This window comes from Thalassophryne amazonica, chromosome 10 (assembly GCF_902500255.1).
Source record: "Thalassophryne amazonica chromosome 10, fThaAma1.1, whole genome shotgun sequence".
In the NCBI taxonomy this organism is placed as follows: Eukaryota; Metazoa; Chordata; class Actinopteri; order Batrachoidiformes; family Batrachoididae; genus Thalassophryne; species Thalassophryne amazonica.
Window position 1 is genome coordinate 16,864,590 of NC_047112.1, and position 27,332 is coordinate 16,891,921.

A 27,332-nucleotide genomic window follows, 5' to 3' on the forward strand; every position below is an offset into this window, starting at 1 on the left:
CAGCACTAAGCATTCTCTTCTGTTTCTTAGGTGGGATCCATGAGCTGGAACGCCAGTGAAACTGCAGACATTTATATCGTAAAAGCGGAAAGCAACAGCGGCCACAAAGTGGAGCTCAGCACCAGGGATACCTGGGCTTACATTTCTGAGTTCATGTGTGGGCAGGAGTACTACATATCTATTCAGGCATTTGACTATGTGTGCAGAAGCATCCCCAGCCAACCATCAAAACTCATAGCAGGTAGGGTCCAAACCCAAACTCTATACACTGGTGATTTGATTCTGACTGAACTCTCTGCTCTGGTTTCTCAAAGAAAAAGGGAATCAGTATGTGTCATTTCATGCAAATACAGTTTGTCACCACAATAGTCACATTATTGTAGCGCTGTGGTAGAAGTAATACACTGGCCTTATTTTTCATTGAGAGTGCTTTCCGTTTCCCCCCCCAGAACCCTGTAAGCCCACCGGTGTTGCCAGCATCATGAAGTGCTCTGCTAACCTAGCTATGATATCATGGACCTCCTCGGCTGGGGCACAGTTTTACACTGCCACCATCACAAATGAAGACGGCCAATCGAAAGCATGTCTGTCCAACGTCACGCAGTGTGGCATAGCAGACATCCGCTGTGGACAGACGTACACAGTCACCGTTGTTGCCAGCAACCAGCAGTGTGACTCTGAGCCCAGTGATCCTGACGCTGTAGAGTCCGGTGAGGCATCTATTCTATATTCTGTCATAGTTTCTACTTTGGCAATTGTATTCTATCGAAGTTCATGCAGGTACAATAGAATTTTGCCAAGAGCTCTAGTGTTAGACATTTGGGGTAGATTACCCCGATTATGGGGTACACATCTCATTTACTTAATGGTATTTTATGTTCTGCCTGCACGCTGAATTCTGTTAGAGTATATCTTTAAGTGTTTCCAGCACCGAGAAGTCTTGTGTCTAAAGCATTAGGTCATATAATCAATGTTCTTTTCCAAATATCATCTCTTCAGTGCCTTGTGTTCCTACTGATGTGATGGTGAAAATGGACTGCTCCAAAAACATGGCACACTTGTCCTGGAATGCCAGCAAAGGAGCCCTGTCTTATAAAGCCATGGTTGTGAATTCACGAGGACATCCCGTGTCCTCCTGTGAGGTCACTGACCTGATGTGCTACATCACCAACCTGGCCTGCGGCCAGTCCTACTCCACTGAAGTCGTGGCACTGGACGATACGTGCTCAAGTTTGCCCAGCAAAGCTGTCAGCTTCAACTCAGGTAGAACAACTTCAGCAAACATTTGTCAAACTTGAACACCAGCTTTAAGATATCAACAACAGTTCTTACTCAGATTTACGCAGTGATATAATTAACTGCAGACGAAACTTACTGCAGAAAGGGTTTTCATCTGTGGAAGCACATTCTTGCATTCAAGGATAATGTACATCTAATGTCATATTTCTGTCATATTAAATATTTTCCTACAAGTTAACCATTTCTTCCCTCCATCCAACAGTTCCCTGTACACCTAACATCAGCTCAGTGGCTTTGGACTGTTACACCAACTCAGCCCTGTTGAGCTGGGGATATGCTAAAGGCGCTGTATACTACACCGCCACAGCCCAGTCTGCTAACAGCCATGTTTCTACGTGTCAATCCAACTTCACCAACTGTGAGTTGCAGAAGCTGATGTGTGGACAGACCTACACTGTGTTCACTATGGCCTCAGATGGACAATGTGACAGCCCCCCAAGCACCAGTCTACAAGTCGATTCAGGTAACTCCTACCAAATTCTTGTCAGTCATTCTGTCTATATCCTTCTTCTATCACTGCATGATAAATGTGGCTGATCCATACTAGTCATGAATTTCAGTTTTATTATCAAAAGACTAGTGTTTGTTATGCAGATGAAAAAATAGTACCCAAAATGCAGACAGCCACAAACTGACTGGGTAAAATAAGTGATTTAATTTACCAAGAGTCCAAAGGCTAGGTATCTGTCCAAACAGTCCAAAATGTACCACAGGCATGGGTAGAACAGATGTTGAGGCTAGGCATAGCCGGTACAGGAGGTGCATGAACAAACTAGTAAGGACTGGATGAAGGAGCTGGTCTTTTAAACTGCACAGGAGAAGATGATTGATTTGCAGGTGCTGAGAGGCCAGAAGGTCAGCCATGCCCAGCCTAAGACTCACAAGACAAACAGAAAATGGTCAAATCCTCACAGAAAAAGGCCAAATCCTCAGAAGACAAACAGAAAATAAATCAAATCTTCACAGTGTTAGGACATGGGCATTAGAACTCTGCAAAATAACATAATCTCAGTATAAAATATGTGTTCTTTTCATTTTTATTTTCAGCTACATATCATTAAATGGGGGAGGGCAGGATGAATTATCTGTACTGCAGCCAGCCAATAAAGGGCGGTGAACACATTTTGGCTTCATTGTCATTATCTCTTCTACCATCCTTCTGCCCCATTTATGATGTAAAAATTAATGCAAATTATGTATAATATTTTGAAACTGAAAGAGACATAATACGTCAGTGGCTTCTCTGTTGCTAGGGAGCAGGAATGGCAGCATTAACAATTACCTGCCAATGTAATGTCCAAGTATGGACAAAAATATCAATTTTGAAGGTCAGAAATGTCAGTTATGAAACAAGAAGCCACTGACATTGATTACCATTAAAAGAAAAACAACACCTCATGTGTTATGAATTATGTATTTAGGGACGTGGAAAGTGTATTTCCTTTATGTCTGTCAGAATTTATACAGAAGAGAGTACCTTTAAATAAGCATAATACCAATAAGCATGGTGCACATACTAGAGATTTGCTATAGTTTAGCCACTGACCATGCTAGAACCTTCTATTTAAAGTGGTGTCTACAAATAAATTAAAAAAATCTAACCATGCAAGAATTTGCACTTTCTTATTTAGTGTTTTCACTCACATTGTCTCTTTTCTTCCAGTGCCGTGTGCTCCTGAGGCTGTCGTAGCTGAAGTGGACTGCACTATGAACTCAGCCCGCGTGGAGTGGCAGAGCAGCATCGGGGCCAATTCCTACATCGTCCAAGCCATCGGCCTGCAAGAACACACATCTGGCTGTGAAACACACTCCCAGTCCTGCATCATCTCAGATCTCATGTGTGGTTTCACCTACAACATCAGCGTGCTCGCCGTGAACAGCGTGTGCAACGTGACAGAGAGCACTGTCACACAGCTGCAAACAGGCGAGGATCAGAATCATTGAATTTGTGATTATTCTGTAATCTTCCATATTATTTATATGGATTTTAAAGTGCGTCTGCCTCTGTGCAGTGCCTTGTGTGCCCCAGCAGGTGGAGGCCCGGGTTGACTGTAGTTTTGGTGATGTGGCCGTCTCTTGGGAGCACAGTAAAGGGGCGTCTTCCTACACTACTGTTGCCATGGGCAACGGTGGTTACGCAGCCACATGCAACAGCAGCGAGACGTCGTGCCACTTCAGCAATTTACTTTGTGGTATTTCCTACTCCATCACCGTGTCGGCATCAAGTGACGAATGTGCCAGTGCCGGAAGCACTGCCGTGCAGATCGACACAGGTAGAATCAGCATTTAGGAATTTTTTTCTTTTCAGACTAATGCAGCTCTTTACAGGTTTTATCCAAAAAAGACTCATATCAAACTACTGTATTAGGATTATGAAATCCAAGTGAGTGAATTCTCTCTTCAGACTTCAGACAACTTTATTGATCCCAAAAAAGGGCAATTATGTTTACACTCCAATTACCTCAGACAAGATACAGCAATTAATTCACAATTATTACTTGTTTACCGTAATAATGGCATCAGAATTAATATACATTTGACATTGTTTATGTGCACTAAACTTGAAGCAGTCCGTTATCCGAATTGAGGTAAAGTGGGTGAAGGCCGCTGCAACTGGAGTCGCGCCTCCGCTAGCTTGGGGGGAACAGGGACCTCCCGCAGCTTAAAAACCGCGCAGCCCCCGGAGAGGGAAGGGGTGGCGTGAGCAGCGACCGGGATGGGGTGGGGGAGCAGGAAGGGAGGTAAAGGGAAAAATGGAGCATGCTTCAGTCTTGTCCATGTTTAAGTCTGTCAGTTTATTGTCTTTGTGGGTTGAGATAAGAAGGAGCCGAATAATCTCACCAGAGCCTGAAGACATTCCTCTGGAGGAAAACATTGGGCAATTTGTCCTTGAGGCTAGATAAGGCTGGAGTGTTGTGGTTGAGCAGTGGAAAAACACTTTTAACAGTTCCACTTGAGCAACCAAATCCCAATTATGAATTAAGAATATTCCCAATTCTGAATTAAGAATATTCACCGGCCTCCGAAACTTTCAGCTTAAACTGCAATGCACGCATCAGCTCCAAGATGTCATCCAATTTGCGTCTGAGTTCAAGAGTCATCACAGTCTGAGAATGCACTGCCTTGCCAACCTCATTAATAATGACGGACAAGCGAGGGGCTGTGGTTCTTGATGCCGCCGTCTTGCCAATTTTCCAGTAGATCAGGGCAGCACATAAGCCAAAAAGTACCAGCCCTGCTACCATGAGACCAAAAATTAATAAATCCTCGATGTCCTCAACGGAGAAAGGCGCCAATCATTTACCAAAGATTAGAGACAAGCATACATGCTGAGTTGTTCTACAAGCTCACTATAGATGGTTGGAGTAAAATTGCAACCTGGTGGAGTTTTACATAAAAACGATCATTTTATCAGCCAATTTGACAACACAGGCAGCAGCATGTCTATTCTGCAAAACGTGATCCAGTGACACCTACAGTATGATCTGTGACATATCAGGATGAAATAGCCTGGATTTTTATTGTCAGCATTCTGTAAAACAGCCTACCAATAAAGCCTTTTAATAATGTTTAAGTCTAACCGCCAATCTGCTACTGTCAGCCTGACTGACAGTGTTGCCCTTTCACAATAAAGGTCTAAAGGTGGTCTGAGTGCAGCTGCCACTGGTTTGCATGAATATGCTTTTGTTGTGAAGCAAATATGAGTAATCAGTAACAGGTGGCAGAAGGTGGCAGTGCTATTAGACTACACAAGGAAATACTTCTTCAGACTCACTCAAGACTAGTAAACAATTTAGAAAGTACTAAATTTAATGTAATTCTGTTAAACCCTACCCATTCTTCATTTTATGTAGAGTTATCCAGTGTAAAACACATGCCAAATCACTATGCAGATCCATATTGGACCTGGACAAAAAAAGGAGAAGCCAGAAGAACTTAACTACTATTCATCTCTGACCAGTGATGCCGGTAACGCATTACTCTAATCTAACCACTTTTTTTAGTAATGAGTAATCTAACGCATTAATCTTTTCAAATCAGTAATCAGATTAAAGTTACTTCTCCAAGTCACTGTGCATACTATTATTTTTGTATTGTGAGTCGATAGCAGCATTAATCTTGGTCCATGGGCAGGAGGTCGGGGTTTGACTGAACTGCCCACTTTAAGCGAGCTGTGAGCTTTTCATCCGTGGTTTTCTGCAGCAGCTATGACTCGTCCTCACCTCTTAAAGCGCGGTGACAACAGCACACCTGCACTGAGCTTTACAAAGACATTTTTATGCTTTTTCTTCTTTAATTTAGAATTCTGAGCTGAGCTGCTCCGTATCTGCTCGCTAAAAACAGCTGATCCTCCGCGACACATCAACAACTAACACTATTTTCCACTCAAATGCGCCTAAACTCTCTTTCTGAGGACCACATGATGTGAAAACGCAATAAAACTTTCTTACCTGTAAATCTGGTCATGTTTTCTGCATAAATAAATGTTATCCATTCTTTGTGCTCAAACGCCAAAGCAGGGGCGAATCCAGATGGAATGGGGGCGTGGGTGATGTGCCCCCCCACAACACCCCTAGATTAAAGGTCCAGTTTTGAAGCCTTTTTTTTTACTACAACTACTAATACTACTTATAATAATAATAATTTCGACAAGTAAAATGTTTAGAGAGAATTTAAATGTTAGAAAAATGCTAGAAATAATTTAATAGTTACATTTCTAAACAATCTAGGTTAGAAATGGCAAGTTTTGCTGTTACAGTGCTGTCAGCAGTTAAATATGAGGTCAAGAAAGAGGTCTTTATTTTACCTTTTATAAAACAAGTATTTATTTTCATTGAAGTCAAGAAAGGGTGACTATGAAGTGAGTTTTGGCAAAACAGGTATCATTGTCATGTTGAAGTGGCAAAGGGTTGTTGTTGGCAGCTGGGGAAAGTAACTAAAAAGGTAACTAGTAATCTAACTTAGTTACTTTTACAATTGAGTAATCAGTAAAGTAACTAAGTTACTTTTTCAAGGTGTAATCAGTAATCAGTAATTGGATTACTTTTTCAAAGTAACTGTGACAACACTGGCTCTGACATTTTGAAATTCTAATCCATAGAGATGAGAACCAGTGAACCTCCTATTTTGGGTCAAGTTGACATATTCTACAATGTAAAATGACCAGAACATAAAACAGAGAAAAAAAGACTTTAAGTGACTGCATGGTGAGGAAATAGAAGCATCTAGTGGTGAGCCTGTAGTGCTATTTGTTGGGCCGTGTGTTGTTGTTTGTCCTGTATGAGCTGGATGGACAGATGAAAGATAAATGAGCACCAATAAGATGTATCACAGAGGGATTTTACTGACACAACGTACAAGCCAATATTCCTGAAATTTGAGGATTGTTTTGTTTTATGCATCTTATTCTGTAGATGGTGTGCTGCGGTGCTTATAGTAGCTGATAACAAAAAACACATTTAATTATCCAGTATTTTATTCTAGTCAAGAACGTTGCTGTTAAATATTAAATGACGGTTTGAAGCAGGAAACAATATAAAGACATACTGTGGAGAAGACGAAATAATGTTGTTGTTTTTTTTTTTTTTTGTTTTTTTTTTGCAGTACCCTGTGTGCCTCAGAACGTGTTCGCTGAGATAATGTGCAGTAACAACACAGGACTGGTGTCATGGGAAGAAGGAGACGGCGCAACATCCTACATGGTGCATGCTTATGGACTCGATGGTCACAGGACCAAGTGTAACAGCACTGCAACCAGCTGCCAGCTACCCAGCATGCACTGCGGGCAGCTCTACAACCTGACATTAACAGCCCAGGATGGGCAGTGTGATAACAGCAACGCCTACCTCAGCCTGCAGTCAGGTATACACGAAGAATAAGACCATAAAAATAATGACTTGATGACTCGTTAAATGTCTCATTTTGGTGATTGACTCAAATTTAGAAAAATGTGATACTTCCAACAACAATACAACACCAATGAGATTTTGAATAAGATCAGCTTTGGGGCTTGAGATTAGCACGTCAGCTAAGGTTTCTGGGCCAGATATGATCAGATATTAATTTGTTCAATTTATATCAGATCATCACAATAATGCAGTCAAGTTTCAAACTATCAATCGATGTAAAAGCATCAGGATTGCATTTGGGCACAGACTTCTGCCACAGTCTTCTCTTCTATGATATACTTTTGTAGCACTTCTGTTGCCATAAAGACTGAAACCATTTCCATGAAAGGATACTTTGCTCCATTAGAGTATAACGCTTATGTGCAAAAATACGTATAATGTGTAGGATCTGTGAATCTTACACATTCAGAGATGTAAATATGTTTGAATTTTCAAATTTCTTCAAATATTTTCTGTGAAATTTATGAAAATGCCCAAAATTCTATATGTCTCAATGTTAAGGAAAGAAAAATTATTGGATCCCTCTTAATTCATTGAACTCTTTCTTGGTTCCCCTACAACAAATTTGGTGAAAATCAGCCCTGTAGTTTTTGTTTTAAATGTATTATTATTATTATTATTATTATTAAACATTTCCTTGTTTTATTGATTAATTTTACCACAGAGATGAAGAACACAAACATCATAATTATTGGTTATTAAAAAATTACGTTAATGTTACTTCACGTGCAGGCCTTCCTGAGTTTCTTTGACTTGCCTCTGTGTGTGAATAAAGGTTTTGTTAATTTTTTAAAGGAAATCTATTGATAGAGTTTGCAAATTTGATCTAATTCAGTTCGGTTTATGATATATTGTTTAAAAACGTTAAACAAAAATCCAAACGAGAATGAATTCTTATATTCCTATTCGTGATGTGCTGTTTCCTTTTTTTTAGGGGTTGACCAATTATCGCTACCGATAATCGGCCAGGCTGATATTTGGTCGACTTAAGGCTGATAATCGGGCGACTTCTTCACTTTTTTCACTGAGTTCTGCCTGTTTTTAACCTTCCTGCTGCTGTTCTTCGGCCATCCCTCACGGTATCACCCCCTCTGTTTGTTTCCCCTCAGCACCCTGCAGCCCGACAAATGTCAAAGCTGCTTTGCAGTGCCACTTAGACTCCGCTGCGGTCACATGGGAGCAAGCCAGCGGAGCATCTGCATACCACGCAGTGGGTGTCACAGCAGACGGTCACTACAGGCAGGAGTGCAACAACACGGAGACCTACTGTGACCTGAACAACCTGCTGTGTGGGCAAACCTACAACGTGAGCGTGTTCAGCCACGACGAGTCCTGCAGCAGCCTGGAGAGTGACAGGGCGTACGTACGCACAGGTACACAATCCCCCCGAGCGCCGTAAAGACCCGTTTTACTTTTCTACTTATAATATGCAGAGCTGAATTTTTTTCATCAATTAATTAATTGATTACATAAGTAGTAGTCAAATATTTTGATTGTCAGTTGATTGTTTAAGTCATTTATCAAGAATAAATGTGAAATTTTATAATCTACTTCAGTAAACTGTTCCCAAAAACCAGGACAGACTGGTTTCTGTTGCTTTCAAACTATTTCCAGCATGTTTTAAATTGTTTTAACTGATTTATAATTGTTCTAAACAAGTGCTAAAATGTAGATAGAGCTCTAATAATCACCTAAATAAACACAAGATTTTGACCATGTCTATATTATCAGCCTTTAATCCATTTTGAACTTTTATCCAAATACAACTTGGTTTTGAATGAAACATTAAATCACTGGTAAACTAATCTAAACTTGATTTAAACTTGCTACATTTCAGAAAAACCTGAATATCTTTCCATTACATGCAGCTAGTTGGATAATTCCTGAGTCCTTTATTTTGTAATATTTATGCTATTTTATGCTCTAAAAAATTAACAATGAAAATACTGAGCAGATTAACAAAGCAGTATTGATATTCAGAAGGGAACTTAGCAGATGCTAATTGCTCAACTTTTATCCTTGCCAAACCTCCACATTTTGTCCTCATTGCAAAGATTACTCATCTTGTTCGCGGAGCTTTGGTGGTGATCATTGGTCTTTGCTTGTGATAGCTGAAATTTTATGCTAACCTCTGAACTTTGATCTTATTCATACCTCCACACTGTGTCCTGATTACTCAACTTTAATCTTGATTGATGAACTTTGATCATCATTCACCTTTTTTCATGATTCCTGATCTTTGATCCTGACAGCTGAACTTCAACCCTGATCACTAATATTTAATCCTGGAGGCTGAACTTTAAACATGATCACTGACATTTAAGATCCTGATTACTAAGCTTTGATTCTAATTATTGGATTTAAAACAGCTGGGCTCAAAGTCCAGCTTTAAGAATCAAAGTCAGGATCTGCTCTATGATCATGATCTGCTGCCAAATTCATCAGCTCCACCCCTCCGTCAAGTTTCATTTAGGGTTTATTTCAACCTTCAACAAACCATCCAATACCCATACTGGTGACCTTCTCTGTGCTAGTACTTTTAGTGATCATAACTGTAATAAACATGGAAGATGAAATAATAACTTTAAGAATTACATAGTTATTCCTCATAGTTATTAGAATCATTTGCACAGTCATTGAATGATACTGTAAATATTTCAGTATACCTCCTGAGGAATTCATGAAAAGTGTTCACTTTTGGATTCATTTTCCTTCTCCTCTCTCACCTCCTGTCAGTTCCCTGTGCACCGCAGGATGTGGCAGTGGCTGTCAGCTGTGCTGAGGGTGCAATGACCATATCCTGGTCCCCAAACCCCGATGCCGAGTATTTCCATGTGCTGGCAGTGAGTAACAACTGGGCAAGGCTCCACTGTAACTCAAGTGGTTCTGCGTGCACCATCAGAGGCCTGACATGTGGACAGAGCTACAACATTACCGTGATATCTGTAAGAGATGGCTGCGAGAGCAAGAAGAGCGCTGCTGTGCACGTTTATTCAGGTAGATCATGTCATAACACTCTAGATTTTGTGTGTGTGTGTTTTTCAGAATTAGAGCCTGGCCAGCATGGATTTTTGGGGGACCAATACTGATATTAAGGAGTAAAAAAAAAAAAAAAAAAAATCATAATACTGATATATATATATATATATATACGCAACACTTTTGGTTTTGCTCCCATTTTGTATGAGATGAACTCAAAGATCTAAAACTTTTTCCACATAAACAATATCACCATTTCTCTCAAATATTGTTCACAAACCAGTCTAAATCTGTGATAGTGAGCACTTCTCCTTTGCTGAGATAATCCATCCCACCTCACAGGTGTGCCATACCAAGATGCTGATTAGACACCATGATTACTGCACAGGTGTGCCTTAGACTGCCCACAATAAAAGGCCACTCTGAAAGGTGCAGTTTTATCACACAGCACAATGCCACAGATGTTGCAAGATTTGAGGGAGCGTGCAGTTGGCATGCTGACAGCAGGAATGTCAACCAGAGCTGTTGCTCGTGTATTGAATGTTCATGTCTCTACCATAAGCCATCTCCAAAGTCGTTTCAGAGAATTTGGCAGTACATCCAACCAGCCTCACAACCGCAGACCACGTGTAACCACACCAGCCCAGGACCTCCACATCCAGCATGTTCACCTCCAAGATCGTCTGAGACCAGCCACTCGGACAGCTGCTGAAACAATCGGTTTGCATAACCAAAGAATTTCTGCACAAACTGTCAGAAACCGTCTCAGGGAAGCTCATCTGCATACTCGTCGTCCTCATCGTGGTCTCGACCTGACTCCAGTTCGTCGTCGTAACCGACTTGAGTGGGCAAATGCTCACATTCGCTGGCGTTTGGCACGTTGGAGAGGTGTTCTCTTCACGGATGATGTGAAGGAGATGTGTTGCACTGCATGAGGCAAATGGTGGTCACACCAGATACTGACTGGTATCCCCCCCCAATAAAACAAAACTGCACCTTTCAGAGTGGCCTTTTATTGTGGGCAGTCTAAGGCACACCTGTGCACTAATCATGGTGTCTAATCAGCATCTTGATATGGCACACCTGTGAGGTGGGATGGATTATCTCAGCAAAGGAGAAGTGCTCACTATCACAGATTTCGACTGGTTTGTGAACAATATTTGAGGGAAATGGTGATATTGTGTATGTGGAAAAAGTTTTAGATCTTTGAGTTCATCTCATACAAAATGGGAGCAAAACCAAAAGTGTTGCGTTTATATTTTTGTTGAGTATATATATTTACAAGGCCAATAGTGCCTGTAGTTAAAGAATCACCCATATATATATATATATAGTTAAAGAATCACCCATATATATATATATATATGGGTGATTCTTTAACTACAGGCACTATTGGCCTTGTAAATGTAATTTCCACCACACCAATGCCTTACAATATAAAGCGCCTTGGGGCAACTGTTTGTTGTGATTTGGCGCTATATACATGTGCTCTGATGTCACTGTTTATCTCCATAGAAACTACCCAAACAATCTTTCATACAAACTGTTTAAAGGGACATTACAGTATTGTGGTGGAAATTACGGCAATAGTGTGGGACAACTACATTTTGTTTAAAAAAAATCACAACAGTTGTATGACATTGAATACCCCAATTATGTTTTGATTATTTTACTGATATTTTATTCAGAGATATTTTAAAACATTAGAAAAAACGTTTCTTTACCATTCATTTTTATCATTGAAGATCAAAAGTCTGGGTGTGGGACAAGCACAAAACGGCAATATTTGCATATAATGATGCTGAAAAAGGTGAAAAAGTCATCATAGACTACTAGAACAAATTTCTTAACACACTTTCATTGTAAAGATAACTATAAAAGTGTGAAATTTCCCCTTTTTTCTGTTTTTCATACAATATGATCAAAGGACATAATAAGTGCCCGTAGTCTAAGAATCACCCATATATATATATATATATATATATATATATATATATATATATATATATATATATATATATATATATATATATATATATATATATATATATATATATATATACGAGGTCTGTTAGAAAAGAAACCGACCTTTTTATTTTTTTCAAAAACTATATGGATTTGAAACACGTGCGATTACATCAGACAAGCTTGAACCCTCGTGGGCATGCGAGAGTTTTTTCACGCCTGTCGGTTGTGTCATTCGCCTGTGGGCAGGCTTTGAGTGAGGAGTGGTCCACCCCTCCCGTCTATTTTTTCATTGTTTAGGAATGGCTCAGAGACTGCCGCTTTGCTTGATCAAAATTTTTTCAGAAACTGTAAGGCACATCCGAGTGGACACCATTTGAGAAATTCAGCTGGTTTTCGGTGAAAATTTTAACAGCTGATGAGAGATTATGGAGTGTTACTGTCGCTTTAAGGACAACCCACGGAGCCGGAGGGCGCGCCGCACTCCGAGCCGCCGTCGTCAGCCTGTTTCAAGCTGAAAACTTCCAAATTTAAGCCTCTGTTGACCCAGGACGTCGTGAGAGAACAGAGAAGTTTCAGAAGAGGTTGGGATCAGCAGTTTAGCCAGACATTCCACTGTTAAAGGAGATTTTGTAACGAAAGATGTGCGGACGGATTCGCGCGTCGGCAGGCAGCCGCTCATGGCCCGGCGCCACAGAGAAACACCTCCGTGTTGATAACCATTCGTAAAATTCAGGCGGCTTTCGATGGTTTTCAGTCGAGTGAGTATCTGAAAAATTGTTTAACAGCTGGGCATGTTCCAACTTGTCCTGTAACGCTTCCAACGGAGGTGTTTCTCTGTGGCGCCGGGCCATGAGCGGTGTTGCACCCTCCGGCTCCGTGGGTTGTCCTTAAAGCGACAGTAACACTCCATAATCTCTCATCAGCCCTTAAAATTTTCACCAAAAACCAGCTGAATTTCTTGAATGGTGTCCACTTGGATGTGCCTTACAGTTTCTGAAAAAATTTTGATCAAGCAAAGCGGCAGTCTCTGAGCCATTCCTAAACAATGAAAAAAAAAGACGGGAGGGGTGGACCACTCCTCACTCAAAGCCTGCCCACAGGCGAATGACGCAACCGACAGGCGTGAAAAAACTCTTGCATGCCCACGAGGGTTCAAGCTTGTCTGAAGTAATCGTACGTGATTCAAATCCATATAATTTTTGAAAAAAATAATAAGGTCGGATACTTTTCTAATAGACCTCGTATATATGCCGACATTCCTAACATTTCGTGATCAAACCCTTATGGCAAAGAAATGTATTTGAGGCTTATTGTTTTCCAGTTTAAACATGAGCTTTATTATAAACATCTATAAATATAGCCAACAACCAACCAACGTATGTAACATTGCCGTCACGCTGCATTCACTCAGAATGGTAGTCAGCATGTCACATCGCTCAGCATTTGCATAAAATAGACTTCTCATTTATTTTGGCCCCGCCTTGCTGGTGGCATAGTGACCACTTGTCTCTTGTTTGTGTTTGAAAATAAATGGCAACTGGTCGCTTTGCCTCTGTGTCATATCGCTAATATGACCAAGGAGTGATGGGGGTCCCAGCCATGCTTGACAGTATTGTAAGCAATGCTGATGAAGTGCCATCTGCTGAACAGAGTATGCAATGACACCATTTCCAACAGCCAAAATTTTTTTTCTGCCTTGTTTATATGGTAAAATGAAAGTTGTCATATCGGCAAATATAGCACCGATACTGATATGGTCATAAAAGGCTTATTTTGGTTAATATTATTGGCCAGCCGGTATATCAGTCAGGCTCTAGTAAAAATTCAAAGACTCACTCCCTCAAATTTAAAATTATTGGGGTTGTCTGCAATTTGCGCTTTTGTGTCACTGTCATCCCTATTGCACAACTGACAGAACTAGTAGCTAATTTTGTGTTTCTCCCTCCGTAGCTCCATGCGTGCCGACAAAACTTTTCAGTCGTCTGGACTGTGTAACAAATAACGCCTGGGTGACCTGGGATACTTCAGATGGAGCCTCCAGCTACTTTGTCCTGGCACAAAGTGGAAGGCACAGTTCCAGCTGCAGTGACTCCTCCTCTACCTGTAGCGTGCCGGATCTGAAGTGCTCCACACTTTATTCCTTCTACATCACTGCCATCAACAAAGACTGCCACAGTAACCAGAGCAGCCCCGTTACGCTTCAGACAGGTATTCAGAAAACCAATACTATAACCATCCAGTAGCCAACTGTGACTAATTCCGATGAACTGAGCTTGTGTTTTAGCATATTCACAAACCTGTCTTGTTTTGACGTATCATTCCCTGTCCTGTAGGTCCCTGTGCTTTCACATCCATCAGCGCTGTGACACAATGCAACAGCGACACAATCCTAGTTGAGTGGGAGGTGATGGGCAACACGCGGATTTACTTGGTGACAGCTGAAGGCCATGACCAAAGCATCCTTACCTGTAACACCACCTCAAGCTCGTGTGTGCTCCAGGATGTACGCTGCGGCATGCACTACAGCATCATTGTTGCAACAGCGTCCGATAAGTGCAGCAGCCTCAGAAGCCCTCCGAAGAAAATCACAACAGGTGCGTTTCAGCATGCCTTAGCTCACACAGAGTGTTTGATGTCTCTTTGCTTCTGCAGACTGATATATGAAAATGTGGTTTCTGTGTCACACACAACCTGTCATTCTGTAGTTTTTGGTCATAGTAAGCAGACTTTAAGATCGAATGAAGCAGACCAGGTACCTCATTGGTAAAAGTTTTGGACTACTGCCCAAATGACTGGGGTTCAGTTCTTGCTGAAGCTACCTGTCTGAGTCTTTCATCTCCATTGTCCCAGTCCACCTAGCTGGGGATGTAACCAGCAGTGGACTAGCATCCCATTCAGGAGGAACAGTAGACTTTCATCTGCTTCCAGTCATGGGGATAAACACTTGCCAGATGGGTCTCAGGGCCTGTATCAGACTTACTTCTTGTAACCAGGTGAAGTCCAGATTGTTCCTACTAACTAACAGCTAGTGGGGAATCCCACTTTGGTTGACCTGGTAGCGTGTTGGCCTCATGAGCGAGAAATCTGGCATTCAGACTCCACCGGAACCACAAATATCTATCTCTCGGTTACATTAGTTTGAGAAAGAGCAACATCTGGTAAGAGCTTATGGACAGATATTAGACAATGCTGATATATAGGGACCCAGTGCTGCAAGTCCTACTGTATAGTGTGAGACTTGGACTCTAACCAGATGATACTTGGTTGTGGCTGGATTGACTTGGTCTCAAATGAGCAGTTACTTGGACCGACTACGGTACTTGCATTTAGAGCAAAAATCAGATACCACACTACACCCATGTGACATGTTTCCATGATATAGTGCTCTGCTGTGTTGGTGTTGAGGACCCCAAGCACTGGACAGATAGATGGGGATGGACCAGTAACAGGCCTGTGTGGCTGTCAGTCAAAACCCAGAGTGGGTCCATAGTGAGGTGGATGCAGTGACATGCAGTACCTCAACATTTCCTCAGAACTGTCCCGACCTAACACCAAAACTGTGGTGGAGATTCAATGCAATTTGTATTTTGTGCACTCGTTAACATATAATTGTACTTCAGATTAAAATGTTTTGATGATTTTTTTTTTTTTAGATAGGCAGCTCTTGAATATCAATCAATCAATTCAATCAATTTTATTTATATAGCGCCAAATCACAACAAACAGTTGCCCCAAGGCGCTTTATATTGTAAGGCAAGGCCATACAATAATTACGTAAAAACCCCAACGGTCAAAACGACCCCCTGTGAGCAAGCACTTGGCGACAGTGGGAAGGAAAAACTCCCTTTTAACAGGAACAAACCTCCAGCAGAACCAGGCTCAGGGAGGGGCAGTCTTCTGCTGGGACTGGTTGGGGCTGAGGGAGAGAACCAGGAAAAAGACATGCTGTGGAGGGGAGCAGAGATCAATCACTAATGATTAAATGCAGAGTGGTGCATACAGAGCAAAAAGAGAAAGAAACACTCAGTGCATCATGGGAACCCCCCAGCACTCTAAGTCTATAGCAGCATAACTAAGGGATGGTTCAGGGTCACCTGATCCAGCCCTAACTATAAGCTTTAGCAAAAAGGAAAGTTTTAAGCCTAATCTTAAAAGTAGAGAGGGTGTCTGTCTCCCTGATCCGAATTGGGAGCTGGTTCCACAGGAGAGGAGCCTGAAAGCTAAAGGCTCTGCCTCCCATTCTACTCTTACAAACCCTAGGAACTACAAGTAAGCCTGCAGTCTGAGAGTGAAGCGCTCTATTGGGGTGATATGGTACTATGAGGTCCCTAAGATAAGATGGGACCTGATTATTCAAAACCTTATAAGTAAGAAGAAGAATTTTAAATTCTATTCTAGAATTAACAGGAAGCCAATGAAGAGAGGCCAATATGGGTGAGATATGCTCTCTCCTTCTAGTCCCCGTTAGTACTCTAGCTGCAGCATTTTGAATTAACTGAAGGCTTTTCAGGGAACCTTTAGGACAACCTGATAATAATGAATTACAATAGTCCAGCCTAGAGGAAATAAATGCATGAATTAGTTTTAGAGGTATGTGTCCTCTGGCTTCATGGATAGATAAAGCTGGGTATCATCTGCGTAACAATGAAAATTTAAGCAATGCCGTCTAATAATACTGCCTAAGGGAAGCATGTATAAAGTGAATAAAATTGGTCCTAGCACAGAACCTTGTGGAACTCCATAATTAACCTTAGTCTGTGAAGACGATTCCCCATTTACATGAACAAATTGTAATCTATTAGATAAATATGATTCAAACCACCGCAGCGCAGTGCCTTTAATACCTATGGCATGCTGTAATCTCTGTAATAAAATTTTATGGTCAACAGTATCAAAAGCAGCACTGAGGTCTAACAGAACAAGCACAGAGATGAGTCCACTGTCTGAGGCCATAAGAAGATCATTTGTAACCTTCACTAATGCTGTTTCTGTACTATGATGAATTCTAAAACCTGACTGAAACTCTTCAAATAGACCATTCCTCTGCAGATGATCAGTTAGCTGTTTTACAACTACCTTTTCAAGAATTTTTGAGAGAAAAGGAAGGTTGGAGATTGGCCTATAATTAGCTAAGATAGCTGGGTCAAGTGATGGCTTTTTAAGTAATGGTTTAATTACTGCCACCTTAAAAGCCTGTGGTACATAGCCAACTAATAAAGATAGATTGATCATATTTAAGATCGAAGCATTAAATAATGGTAGGGCTTCCTTGAGCAGCCTGGTAGGAATGGGGTCTAATAGACATGTTGATGGTTTGGATGAAGTAACTAATGAAAATAACTCAGACAGAACAATCTGAGAGAAAGAGTCTAACCAAATACCGGCATCACTGAAAGCAGCCAAAGATAACGATACGTCTTTGGGATGGTTATGAGTAATTTTTTCTCTAATAGTTAAAATTTTATTAGCAAAGAAAGTCATGAAGTCATTACTAGTTAAAGTTAAAGGAATACTCGGCTCAATAGAGCTCTGACTCTTTGTCAGCCTGGCTACAGTGCTGAAAAGAAACCTGGGGTTGTTCTTATTTTCTTCAATTAGTGATGAGTAGTAAGATGTCCTAGCTTTACAGAGGGCTTTTTTTGTAGAGCAACAGACTCTTTTTCCAGGCTAAGTGAAGATCTTCTAAATTAGTGAGATGCCATTTCCTCTCCAACTTACGGGTTATCTGCTTTAAGCTGCGAGTTTGTGAGTTATACCACAGAGTCAGGCACTTCTGATTTAAAGCTCTCTTTTTCAGAGGAGCTACAGCATCCAAAGTTGTCTTCAATGAGGATGTAAAACTATTGACGAGATACTCTATCTCACTTACAGAGTTTAGGTAGCTACTCTGCACTGTGTTGGTATATGGCATTAGAGAACATAAAGAAGGAATCATATCCTTAAACCTAGTTACAGCGCTTTCCGAAAGACTTCTAGTGTAATGAAACTTATTCCCCACTGCTGGGTAGTCCATCAGAGTAAATGTAAATGTTATTAAGAAATGATCAGACAGAAGGGAGTTTTCAGGGAATACTGTTAAGTCTTCAATTTCCATACCATAAGTCAGAACAAGATCTAAGATATGATTAAAGTGGTGGGTGGACTCATTTACATTTGAGCAAAGCCAATTGAGTCTAATAATAGATTAAATGCAGTGTTGAGGCTGTCATTCTCAGCATCTGTGTGGATGTTAAAATCGCCCACTATAATTATCTTATCTGAGCTAAGCACTAAGTCAGACAAAAGGTCCGAAAATTCACAGAGAAACTCACAGTAACGACCAGGAGGATGATAGATAACAACAAATAAAACTGTTTTTTGGGACTTCCAATTTAGATGGACAAGACTAAGAGTCAAGCTTTCAAATGAATTAAAGCTCTGTCTGGGTTTTTGATTAATTAATAAGCTGGAATGGAAGATTGCTGCTAATCCTCCGCCTCGGCCCGTGCTACGAGCATTCTGGCAGTTAGTGTGACTCGGGGGTGTTGACTCATTTAAACTAACATATTCATCCTGCTGTAACCAGGTTTCTGTAAGGCAGAATAAATCAATATGTTGATCAATTATTATATCATTTATTAACAGGGACTTAGAAGAGAGAGACCTAATGTTTAATAGACCACATTTAACTGTTTTAGTCTGTGGTGCAGTTGAAGGTGCTATATTATTTTTTCTTTTTGAATTTTTATGCTTAAATAGATTTTTGCTGGTTATTGGTGGTCTGGGAGCAGGCGCCGTCTCTACAGGGATGGGGTAATGAGGGGATGGCAGGGGGAGAGAAGCTGCAGAGAGGTGTGTAAGACTACAACTCTGCTTCCTGGTCCCAACCCTGGATAGTCACGGTTTGGAGGATTTAAGAAAATTGGCCAGATTTCTAGAAATGAGAGCTGCTCCATCCAAAGTGGGATGGATGCCGTCTCTCCTAACAAGACCAGGTTTTCCCCAGAAGCTTTGCCAATTATCTATGAAGCCCATACACCAAAATGTCTCCCAGAGACAACATTAAGACATAGACATGCCTGACAAAGTTTATGTTTGGTCTGTTTTAGCACCCTGTGTCCCAGAAGACGTGGCAGTGGCGCTGACATGCGAGGACGATGGGGCCACAGTGTCCTGGGCCCCCTCTGATGTAGCCATATCATACCAAGTGACAGCCAAAGCAATGGACGGACAAGATTTGGGCTGTGTGACATCATCGAGCAACTGCAGCCTGCACGGTCTGCACTGTGGCCAAACGTACAACTTAAGCGTCACTGCCAGTTCACACAACTGCAGCGGGGAACCCAGCATCAGCTCTTTCAGAAGCGGTACAGAGTCCCTCTCAGAAAAATCTGTGTTTATGTGCATTTTGGGTTTGCGTTGTCATCCCTGCTGCCTAGTTTATATTAATTATTATAAGCCTGGCAGTATTTTATTTTCCTTTAATCTCTTTTGAAATGATGACCAGTGAAGATAAGTTCATAGTATTTTTTATATGAAGCACTGCAGAGCCTCCTCATCTTATGTGAATCTGAAGTGTTCCTCTTTGTCTCCTCAGTGCCCTGTGCACCTGTCGGTCTGGCAGTGGACATTCAGTGTGAAAACAACTCTGCCATCCTGTCCTGGAATGCCACAGAGGGCACCGTGGAGTATTTCGGCTGTGCTCAAACAACAGATGGCGACATGCTTTACTGTGGCACTACTGATGCAACATGCACCATCGAAGGCCTCGAATGTGGTCACAAGTATAATTTCTCTGTCGAAGCATCGACTGGAGTCTGCAACAGCTCAGTTGGTGCGCCTCTACTGGTCGGAGCAGGTAAATGTTGGAGCTCAAAGAGGAATCAGTCATTTGAATGATGAAGAAAAGATGGTAGATGTATGAGTTTGGGAATGAGTTTGAATCAGTAAGTTAGCCCAAATGTTTTAAAGATGCTAAGTTACAAGTGTAGTCTCTGCCCTGAAATAGTTTTTAGCTATGAAAAATCGTGTTGCCTGTGCAGCCCTCGCCTATTCGCCCTATTAAGATATCACATAATCCCTTGCGTGGCTGAGATTGCTGTAGTCAAAACAATATAGAGAATCCACATGACAAGAATTGTAAATGAACATTATACAACTAAAATGTATTTTTTTATGCTTTTCATCACGTTAATAAGAGATTGCTGTATGAGACCCTGAAAACATGCTAAAACAAATATTCCAAATAATCTGTGTCTGCTATGTTTAACCTGTGTGGACTTTAATAAACACAAACCAAATTTCAGACATTTTATATATATATATTACTCTGGAACAAACTGGACAAACAGTGCTGTAAAGGACAATAAGCAGGACGTTAAAGAGCAAACTTCACTTTCCCCCAGAATGACATGAACAGTAAGCGACCGCAGCTCACAGTGATTCCCATTGAAAATAACAGAGAAACAACCTGAGCTTCTCGCGTGTTTACATAAAACAAACACAATAACAGCTTCTAAAAACCCAGAGAATATATTCACGAGAGTTTTAGGCACAATATACAAAGAGTTTTATGTTGCGATGTTAATGCTGTTGTCCGTCTGCAGCCTGATCAGAGCGTCTCAATGCATTTCTCAATGTTACTGACATCTCGCAGCACGGCGACCTCTTCGAAGTTTTGCAGGATTTGAAAGCTCAGTACGGCAAACTTACGGGTTCACCCACAATTTTGCGCATTTGGGTGGACACGCCACAATAGTGCTGAAACAACTAATCGAGCTAATCGATTAAAATTGATTATTAAAATAGTTGTCAACTAATTTAGTCATCGATTAGTTGCTAAATAACTTTGTTTTACCGCAAACGTTTTGTTTCTTCCATATAATCAACCGAGCTTTGCTTTGAATCTTGAACCAATGAAGGAGTGCTTCGAGCTGCTGCTTCATTGGTTTCATTTGTTTTATTTCTCTTTATCTTAATTTTTCACCACTAAAACCCTAAAGAGCATATGTCTGTGAGGAATATTTACCTTTTTATGTTAAACTGACCTGTTATGGTCTTCTGAAACAGTTGATAGATGTATTTTATACTAACTCCAATGCTAACATGTTAGCATGTCTGTGGCGTTTTCAGTGTTAAAGTTAGCATTAAGCTGCTGGCATTTCAGCATGTTTGTGCATTTGTTTTCTGTATAATAATTAATAGCTCAGCGTTTGTTGTTGTAAAAGAGTCAAATGTATTACAAATTATATTTGTAATTTATTTTATTTATATATTAACAATAGCAACAATAATAATAGTAATAATAACTAATAATGCTACAATATGGAATGAGCTTCCCTGTGCCCTTCGTTGTCTGGACTGTATAGATACTTTTATAAGGCAACTAAAGACGCATTTCTTTAAGTTAGCTTTTTAGCCTAATATTGTATTTTATTGTTTTTATATGTTATTTTTAGATTATTTTTGTATGCCATGTGCAGTGCTTTGTGACCCTGGTCTGTGAAAGGCGCTTTATAAATAAAGTTTACTTACTTACTTACAATACAATTTTAGAGAAAGAGACATGAGTCACATGTGTCATTGTGAAATGACCAAATAGTTTACAAGTTACACAGAGAATGTTGCACATATAATGAGTCAGGCTACAGTGTTTGATTTAGGTTTTATGGTTAACTGCTTATGCTAATTGCTCATTTGCAGCAACAAAGTACCTCTTTTTTCACCATATAGTTTATAACATTTATATGTTTCAGTGTTGTTTTATGGCAACTCAGCACTTTGATAAAGCAATGCCATTTGGAATAACTATTTTTGTTCTTTATTATAAACTGTTTTATTCTTTATTATTTTATATTTCAACAGCCAAGGGACATTTGATAATTTGTTGATTTTCAGCTATTTCAAATAATGTTCTGTTGTTAAATAAAGTGATGGATGGAGAGAAAAATTGTTTCCCTGGCACATTTTTAAAAAATTCCCCACTAATCCGATTAATTGATTAATCATGTCGAAACCCCATCAGATTCATCAATGATCCAAATAATCATTTGTTGCAGCCCTACGCCACAAATTGCATATTTATGAATGCAAGTGAGTTAAATGGCCATTGTGCACTATTTTGTGCATTTGGAAATGAAATCCTCAGTGCACATCATTAATTAATCCGCATGCACACCTTTTTACATATGTAAGCATTTAGCCTTTTAGGCTAGACTGAAACCTTCATATTGATTCTGCACTCTAAAAATGTAATGTTTCATTTACTTAAAATCGTCATCCAGTCTCACAAAACTGAGTTCAGTAACAACAACAAAACACAAAAACATGTAAGAATGCAACTTTTTGTACATTTACCCAGTTCTGTAGGACAGGTTGACATAACTAATTTATTTAATCCCAGTGTTTCAAATTTATGGCTGGTGCAGACTGAATCTGCACCCATAATTAAACATCTCCCATCGGAGTGATCCGGCTAGAAACGGTTGTGTCAGGAAAAGGCATTGATTGAAAATTAATGTAATAAAATACGGTCTGACATGATCCTGGCTACATCTGGTGCATCTCCTGTGGACTCTGCATTGGCTGTTGATCTGAGACAGATTAACTACTGAAGATGAGGTCCACCATCTATCCTGCTTTTGAGTCTGGGTTATCAGTGTTCATTAGTTCAGTGCAATCTGATTTAATACTTAGAATGTAAATAGATAATAATAGTAAGTCCCTTCGGCTGCTCCCTTGTTTGCACTCGGGGTCGCCACAGCAAATCCAAGGTGGATCTGCATGTTGATTTGGCACAGGTTTTACGCCGGATGCCCTTCCTGACGCAACTCCACATTACATGGAGAAATGTGGCAGGGGTGGGATTTGAACCCAGAACCTTCCGAACTGAAACCAAGCGCATTAACCACTTGGCCACCACCCCGCTAATGTAAATAGATAATAATAATTTTTTTAAAAATCATTCCACTACTGTAAGCTCATCTCCTTCCTCCTCAGTTCCATGTGCGCCGAATTCCGTGGATGTCCGACTGCAGGAGATCGATCAGTCTCAGTGGGTCATGGTGACATTCGAAGCCATTAACTGTTCTGATGTTGAGTACCTGGTGGAGATCTCCGGACAAATTGAAGGCAGTCAGCAGGCCCAGATAATGCTCTCTTCTTATTGGACATCCAGGATATACTTTGAATTCCCAGTGCCCTGTAGCACATGGTTTATTGTTATTGTACGCTCCAGAAACTCAGCTGGGATTGGCAAGAGCTACAACGCGTTCACTGGGATCACAGGTAACTTTAAACTTTTGGATGCTAGGTGATAGTACTCATGAAGACACATTTGACCTTAATAACCTTGATTGTCACCCAAATGATTGACCTCTGACTGATCTTGCCAAGCCAATTATGGAATCTGCCTAAACTATGCCACCTTTGGTCCAAATCAGTTTGGAAACCAAATTCTTTGTCCTTGACCATTGCCAAAATTTAATTGTTAAGGATAATTTTGGGATCTACCTTGACTGACATGCAAAAATTGGTACAACAAGACCTTTGGCCCAGATGACTGATCCCTGGCAAATTTGACCTCGTCTGCGCAATTTCAGAACCTACATGCATATGAATACAAGGACTGATTTGCTTATGACAAGCACAACTTATAGTTGTAAAAAAACAATGAATCACACAGCTTGTATTTGTAAAGCACAACACTCACCAGTTAACACCCTTTTTTGATCGTTTCCTTTCCAGCCCCTTGTCCTCCACAGAATGCGAGATACACTGGTGACAAACAGTCAGCCGTGCTGTCGTGGGATGCGTCAGTATTTGCCCAGCACTACACTGTCTACAGTACTTCCACAGGAAAACGCGTCATGCTCTGTGACACCACTGCGCTCTCCTGCCAGCTGACCAACTTCGATCCCAGCACCACTGAAGTGACAGCCAGCAACGCCGCGGGAGAGAGCAACCCTCAGCGAACTATTACAGGTCAGATTAAGCTTTCTAATGATCTACAAGTTTGTCGTTTTCTTTTAGCTGCTAGTTAAGCAACCGTACGCAGAAAATAGAAAAATTTTAAATGTGATATTTTATTAATATACTCACAGACCACTAGGGGTCTCTTGCCGACCACTGTTTGAGAAAGGCTGGTGTTTGCCAACAAAAAAAAGGCTGATTTCTATCTAATAAATCTACTTAGCACAAATTTAAAGTACATCCGTGCAGTATAATTTTGTTGGAGTTGAGACTACATATAGTTGTTGGATGGAAATCATGTACAAAATTGAACTGAGTTCATCCAGTGAGGGTTTTTATAATGTATGCTGCTGTGATTAGAAAAAGCTCCAAGCCTGTCCGTCTTTCAAATATGTCATATTTTCAGTATGTCACATTTCAAACAAAGTTCAGTCCAGTGGTGACAACACTGATTTCATCTCCTTCCTCTTTAATTGATTAGCCAGTTATTTTACCAGAATATTGCAGCAATATATGAGTTTGATGTTCAAATATACAGGACTGCATATTATATATATATTTTTTAAGTAATACGTCATATATATTGTTCTGTTAATAATATAACCATCTTATTTTTATGAATTTATGTTGCACCTAGTTTTGTTCTCTTTTATGAAAAACCTGAGATGCATAACAATTTCCAACTTTGCACCACGATTTATTCTGTATAATGAATTACTTAATCTCATCTTTTGAAAATCAAATTTTCTGGAATCTAAAATATCTCTCCTCATGTCCCTCAGGTCCAGTGATAAATCGTGGAAGAAGGGATTTGCAGGACATTCATGGTAAATTAATCTTAAAAGTGAAAAATAAATCTTTACTGTTTTGTGTTTATGCCTTGATTTAAGTGTTATCTGTTAGTGTCTGATAACTGCTGAATGAATGAATGAATGAATGAATGAATGAATGAATTCTACCTCACAAACTGCAAACAAATGGAGTGCCGAGTAATATGAGTTATTCCCTATCTTTACTCAAACGCATGGTCTTTCAGTTTGAGAGCATGAATTGTTCTGCTCTGGAGTGTCGATTGGACAGTACCACATTCAGAGCAGTATACAGGAGCAGCTTGTCAAGTGTGTAGACAGTGCCATCTTGTGGTTGTAGGAGAGGGTGAGGTATTTTTAATTAACATGGGTAGCCAAAGAAAACCCAGACCTTATGTTCAGAAGAGTCTGTGACACATGGTCTCCACCTCCTCAGTCAGTACCCGTGTTCGAATTGCCAGTTAGGAACTTGGCTGTGATTTGGAAAGGAATCTGGATCACTGGCATCAGAGTTCAATGTGCAAAACATTACACAACCACCTCTTCAAAGATGATCAGATGATCCCTAGAAATGATAATCTATATTTTCAGCATATAAGTCACTTTGAAATAGAAGTCGTAGGTCCAACCAAACAAGTAAAAAAAGAAAAGTGTAGTTTTTTTAGTGCAGAAAATATGAAGTTAATATTCCTTCAGCAAATTACAATATAGTTACAACTTACAATATATTCTGAGTAAGATTTGTCTGTTTCCTTCTTTACTCATGCTGAAGTGAAGAGGTGATTTTTGAACCACTATTGCATCTTTAGTGTTGCAAAATGAAACCAAACGTTTTTTTCACAAATCTGTGTGTTTGTGATGTTTGGCTGTTTCAGACGGAGTGAATGTAAAATTATAAGGTGATTCTTGAACGTGGACTGAAGGTACGTGAAGGATACAGATCAGGAACCACTCGACACTGAAGAGGAACAAGCCAGACAGGCATAACCAATAGTGCCCCCTCCACAGATAGACACCGGACTCCGCACAATCACTGGCTACAGTGTGTGATATCTTTGTCTTTGTCCGTAAAATTCTGTTGCTTCCACTTCAACTCTTTCTGGGGGAAAAATGTAATAATAAAAGTTACTACAGCTACAGTTCTATGAGTTTTCTGTAACAGAGTTCTGTATCAAAATTCTTCTGCTGTTTGGGATGTTTTATACATGTCACAAATGAAGCTCCCACCTGAGGGGCGCCTGTAGATTGTGATGCATATGATGAATCTTTGTCTTACTGTTAGCATTGGGTTGTATAAATTGTCAAAAATGTGGCTGGTATCATAGCATATAGCTGTTTAACAAATTCTAAATTATATTTATCAGATGTTTCTATTTTTCAGATAGGCCAAGTCTTTTTCACATCTTCTTGGATCCTCTGGATAACTGTTAAAAATAGCATAAGCAAATAAAGTGATAATTTATCAAGCAATATTTGTAAAACCGTGCAGTATATTTCCTTTTTGTTGTACTATATGACTTCTCATTTTGTGAAAACTTTGACAAAGATCTTTTTTTAACAGTCACAGCAAATATTAAATAAATTGTAAATGTGAAAAAAATTCTTCTGTATAAAATCCAGTGCTAATTTTCCCCCTTTAGGTAACAGTGCAAAAGCTGAAAAGAATCTTTGTGGATTTTACCATTTATGAAACAAAAAGTCAATGAGTTTCTGGTTTTTGCTCATTAAACATAACACTTGTATGATTTAATCATTGTAAATTAAATATATTTACCTCCGGCAATGAAGATGGAGGAGGTTGTTATTGCCCCTGTTTGTTTGTTTGCCTGTTTGTTTGTTTGTGAACAACCTGGAGCCCACAATTGTTCATATATTGTTATGAAATATTTTATTGAAGATTCATATCCTAGATTCATAGGCAAGAACTGACACAATTTTCAAGGTCATAGTTCAAAAGGCAAAGTCAGGAAAAATCTTGGAAAATGAGAAAAATCCCTATCTTTAACATTGAATGCATTTTCAGAAATTCATGACACCCTCAAAAAAGATGTTATGTAGTATGGTATCCTTTATCGACTGATAATGGTTAATCCAGATTACAGTCCAGATTACAGATTTTGTTACCATTTAAACTTAACATTGAAAACCCCATTTAATACAGTTGTATGCAAACGTTTGGGTACTCCTGATAATTTCCATGATTTTCCTTTAGAAATCATTGGTTGTCTGGATCAGTTTTCAGTTAAATATATCATATAGCAGACGAACACACTGATATTTGAGAAGTGAAATGATGGAGTTTCAAGTATTTACATAAAGTGTGCAATAATTATTTAAACAAAATTAGGCAGGTGCATACATTTTATTTTATTGGTTTGAATATATTTAGCACTAATTATTGGAACACAATATTGGTTTG

General features: G+C 39.9%; 1 protein-coding gene across 1 annotated transcript; it reads left to right on the forward strand.

Annotated features, from left to right (window-relative positions):
• The first annotated feature begins 505 nt into the window (after nt 1-505).
• LOC117519451 (fibronectin type III domain-containing protein 7-like) lies at nt 506-24,175 on the forward strand. Its single transcript, XM_034180796.1, has 15 exons — nt 506-710; nt 1,000-1,263; nt 1,502-1,762; nt 2,963-3,223; nt 3,312-3,572; nt 6,904-7,161; nt 8,318-8,581; nt 9,945-10,205; nt 14,106-14,363; nt 14,489-14,749; nt 19,244-19,501; nt 19,732-19,992; nt 23,133-23,420; nt 23,880-24,116; nt 24,165-24,175. The coding sequence occupies exons 1-15, from the start codon at nt 506-508 to the stop codon at nt 24,173-24,175; spliced, it is 3,609 nt and encodes a 1,202-aa protein (XP_034036687.1).
• Nucleotides 24,176-27,332: the final 3,157 nt, after the last annotated feature.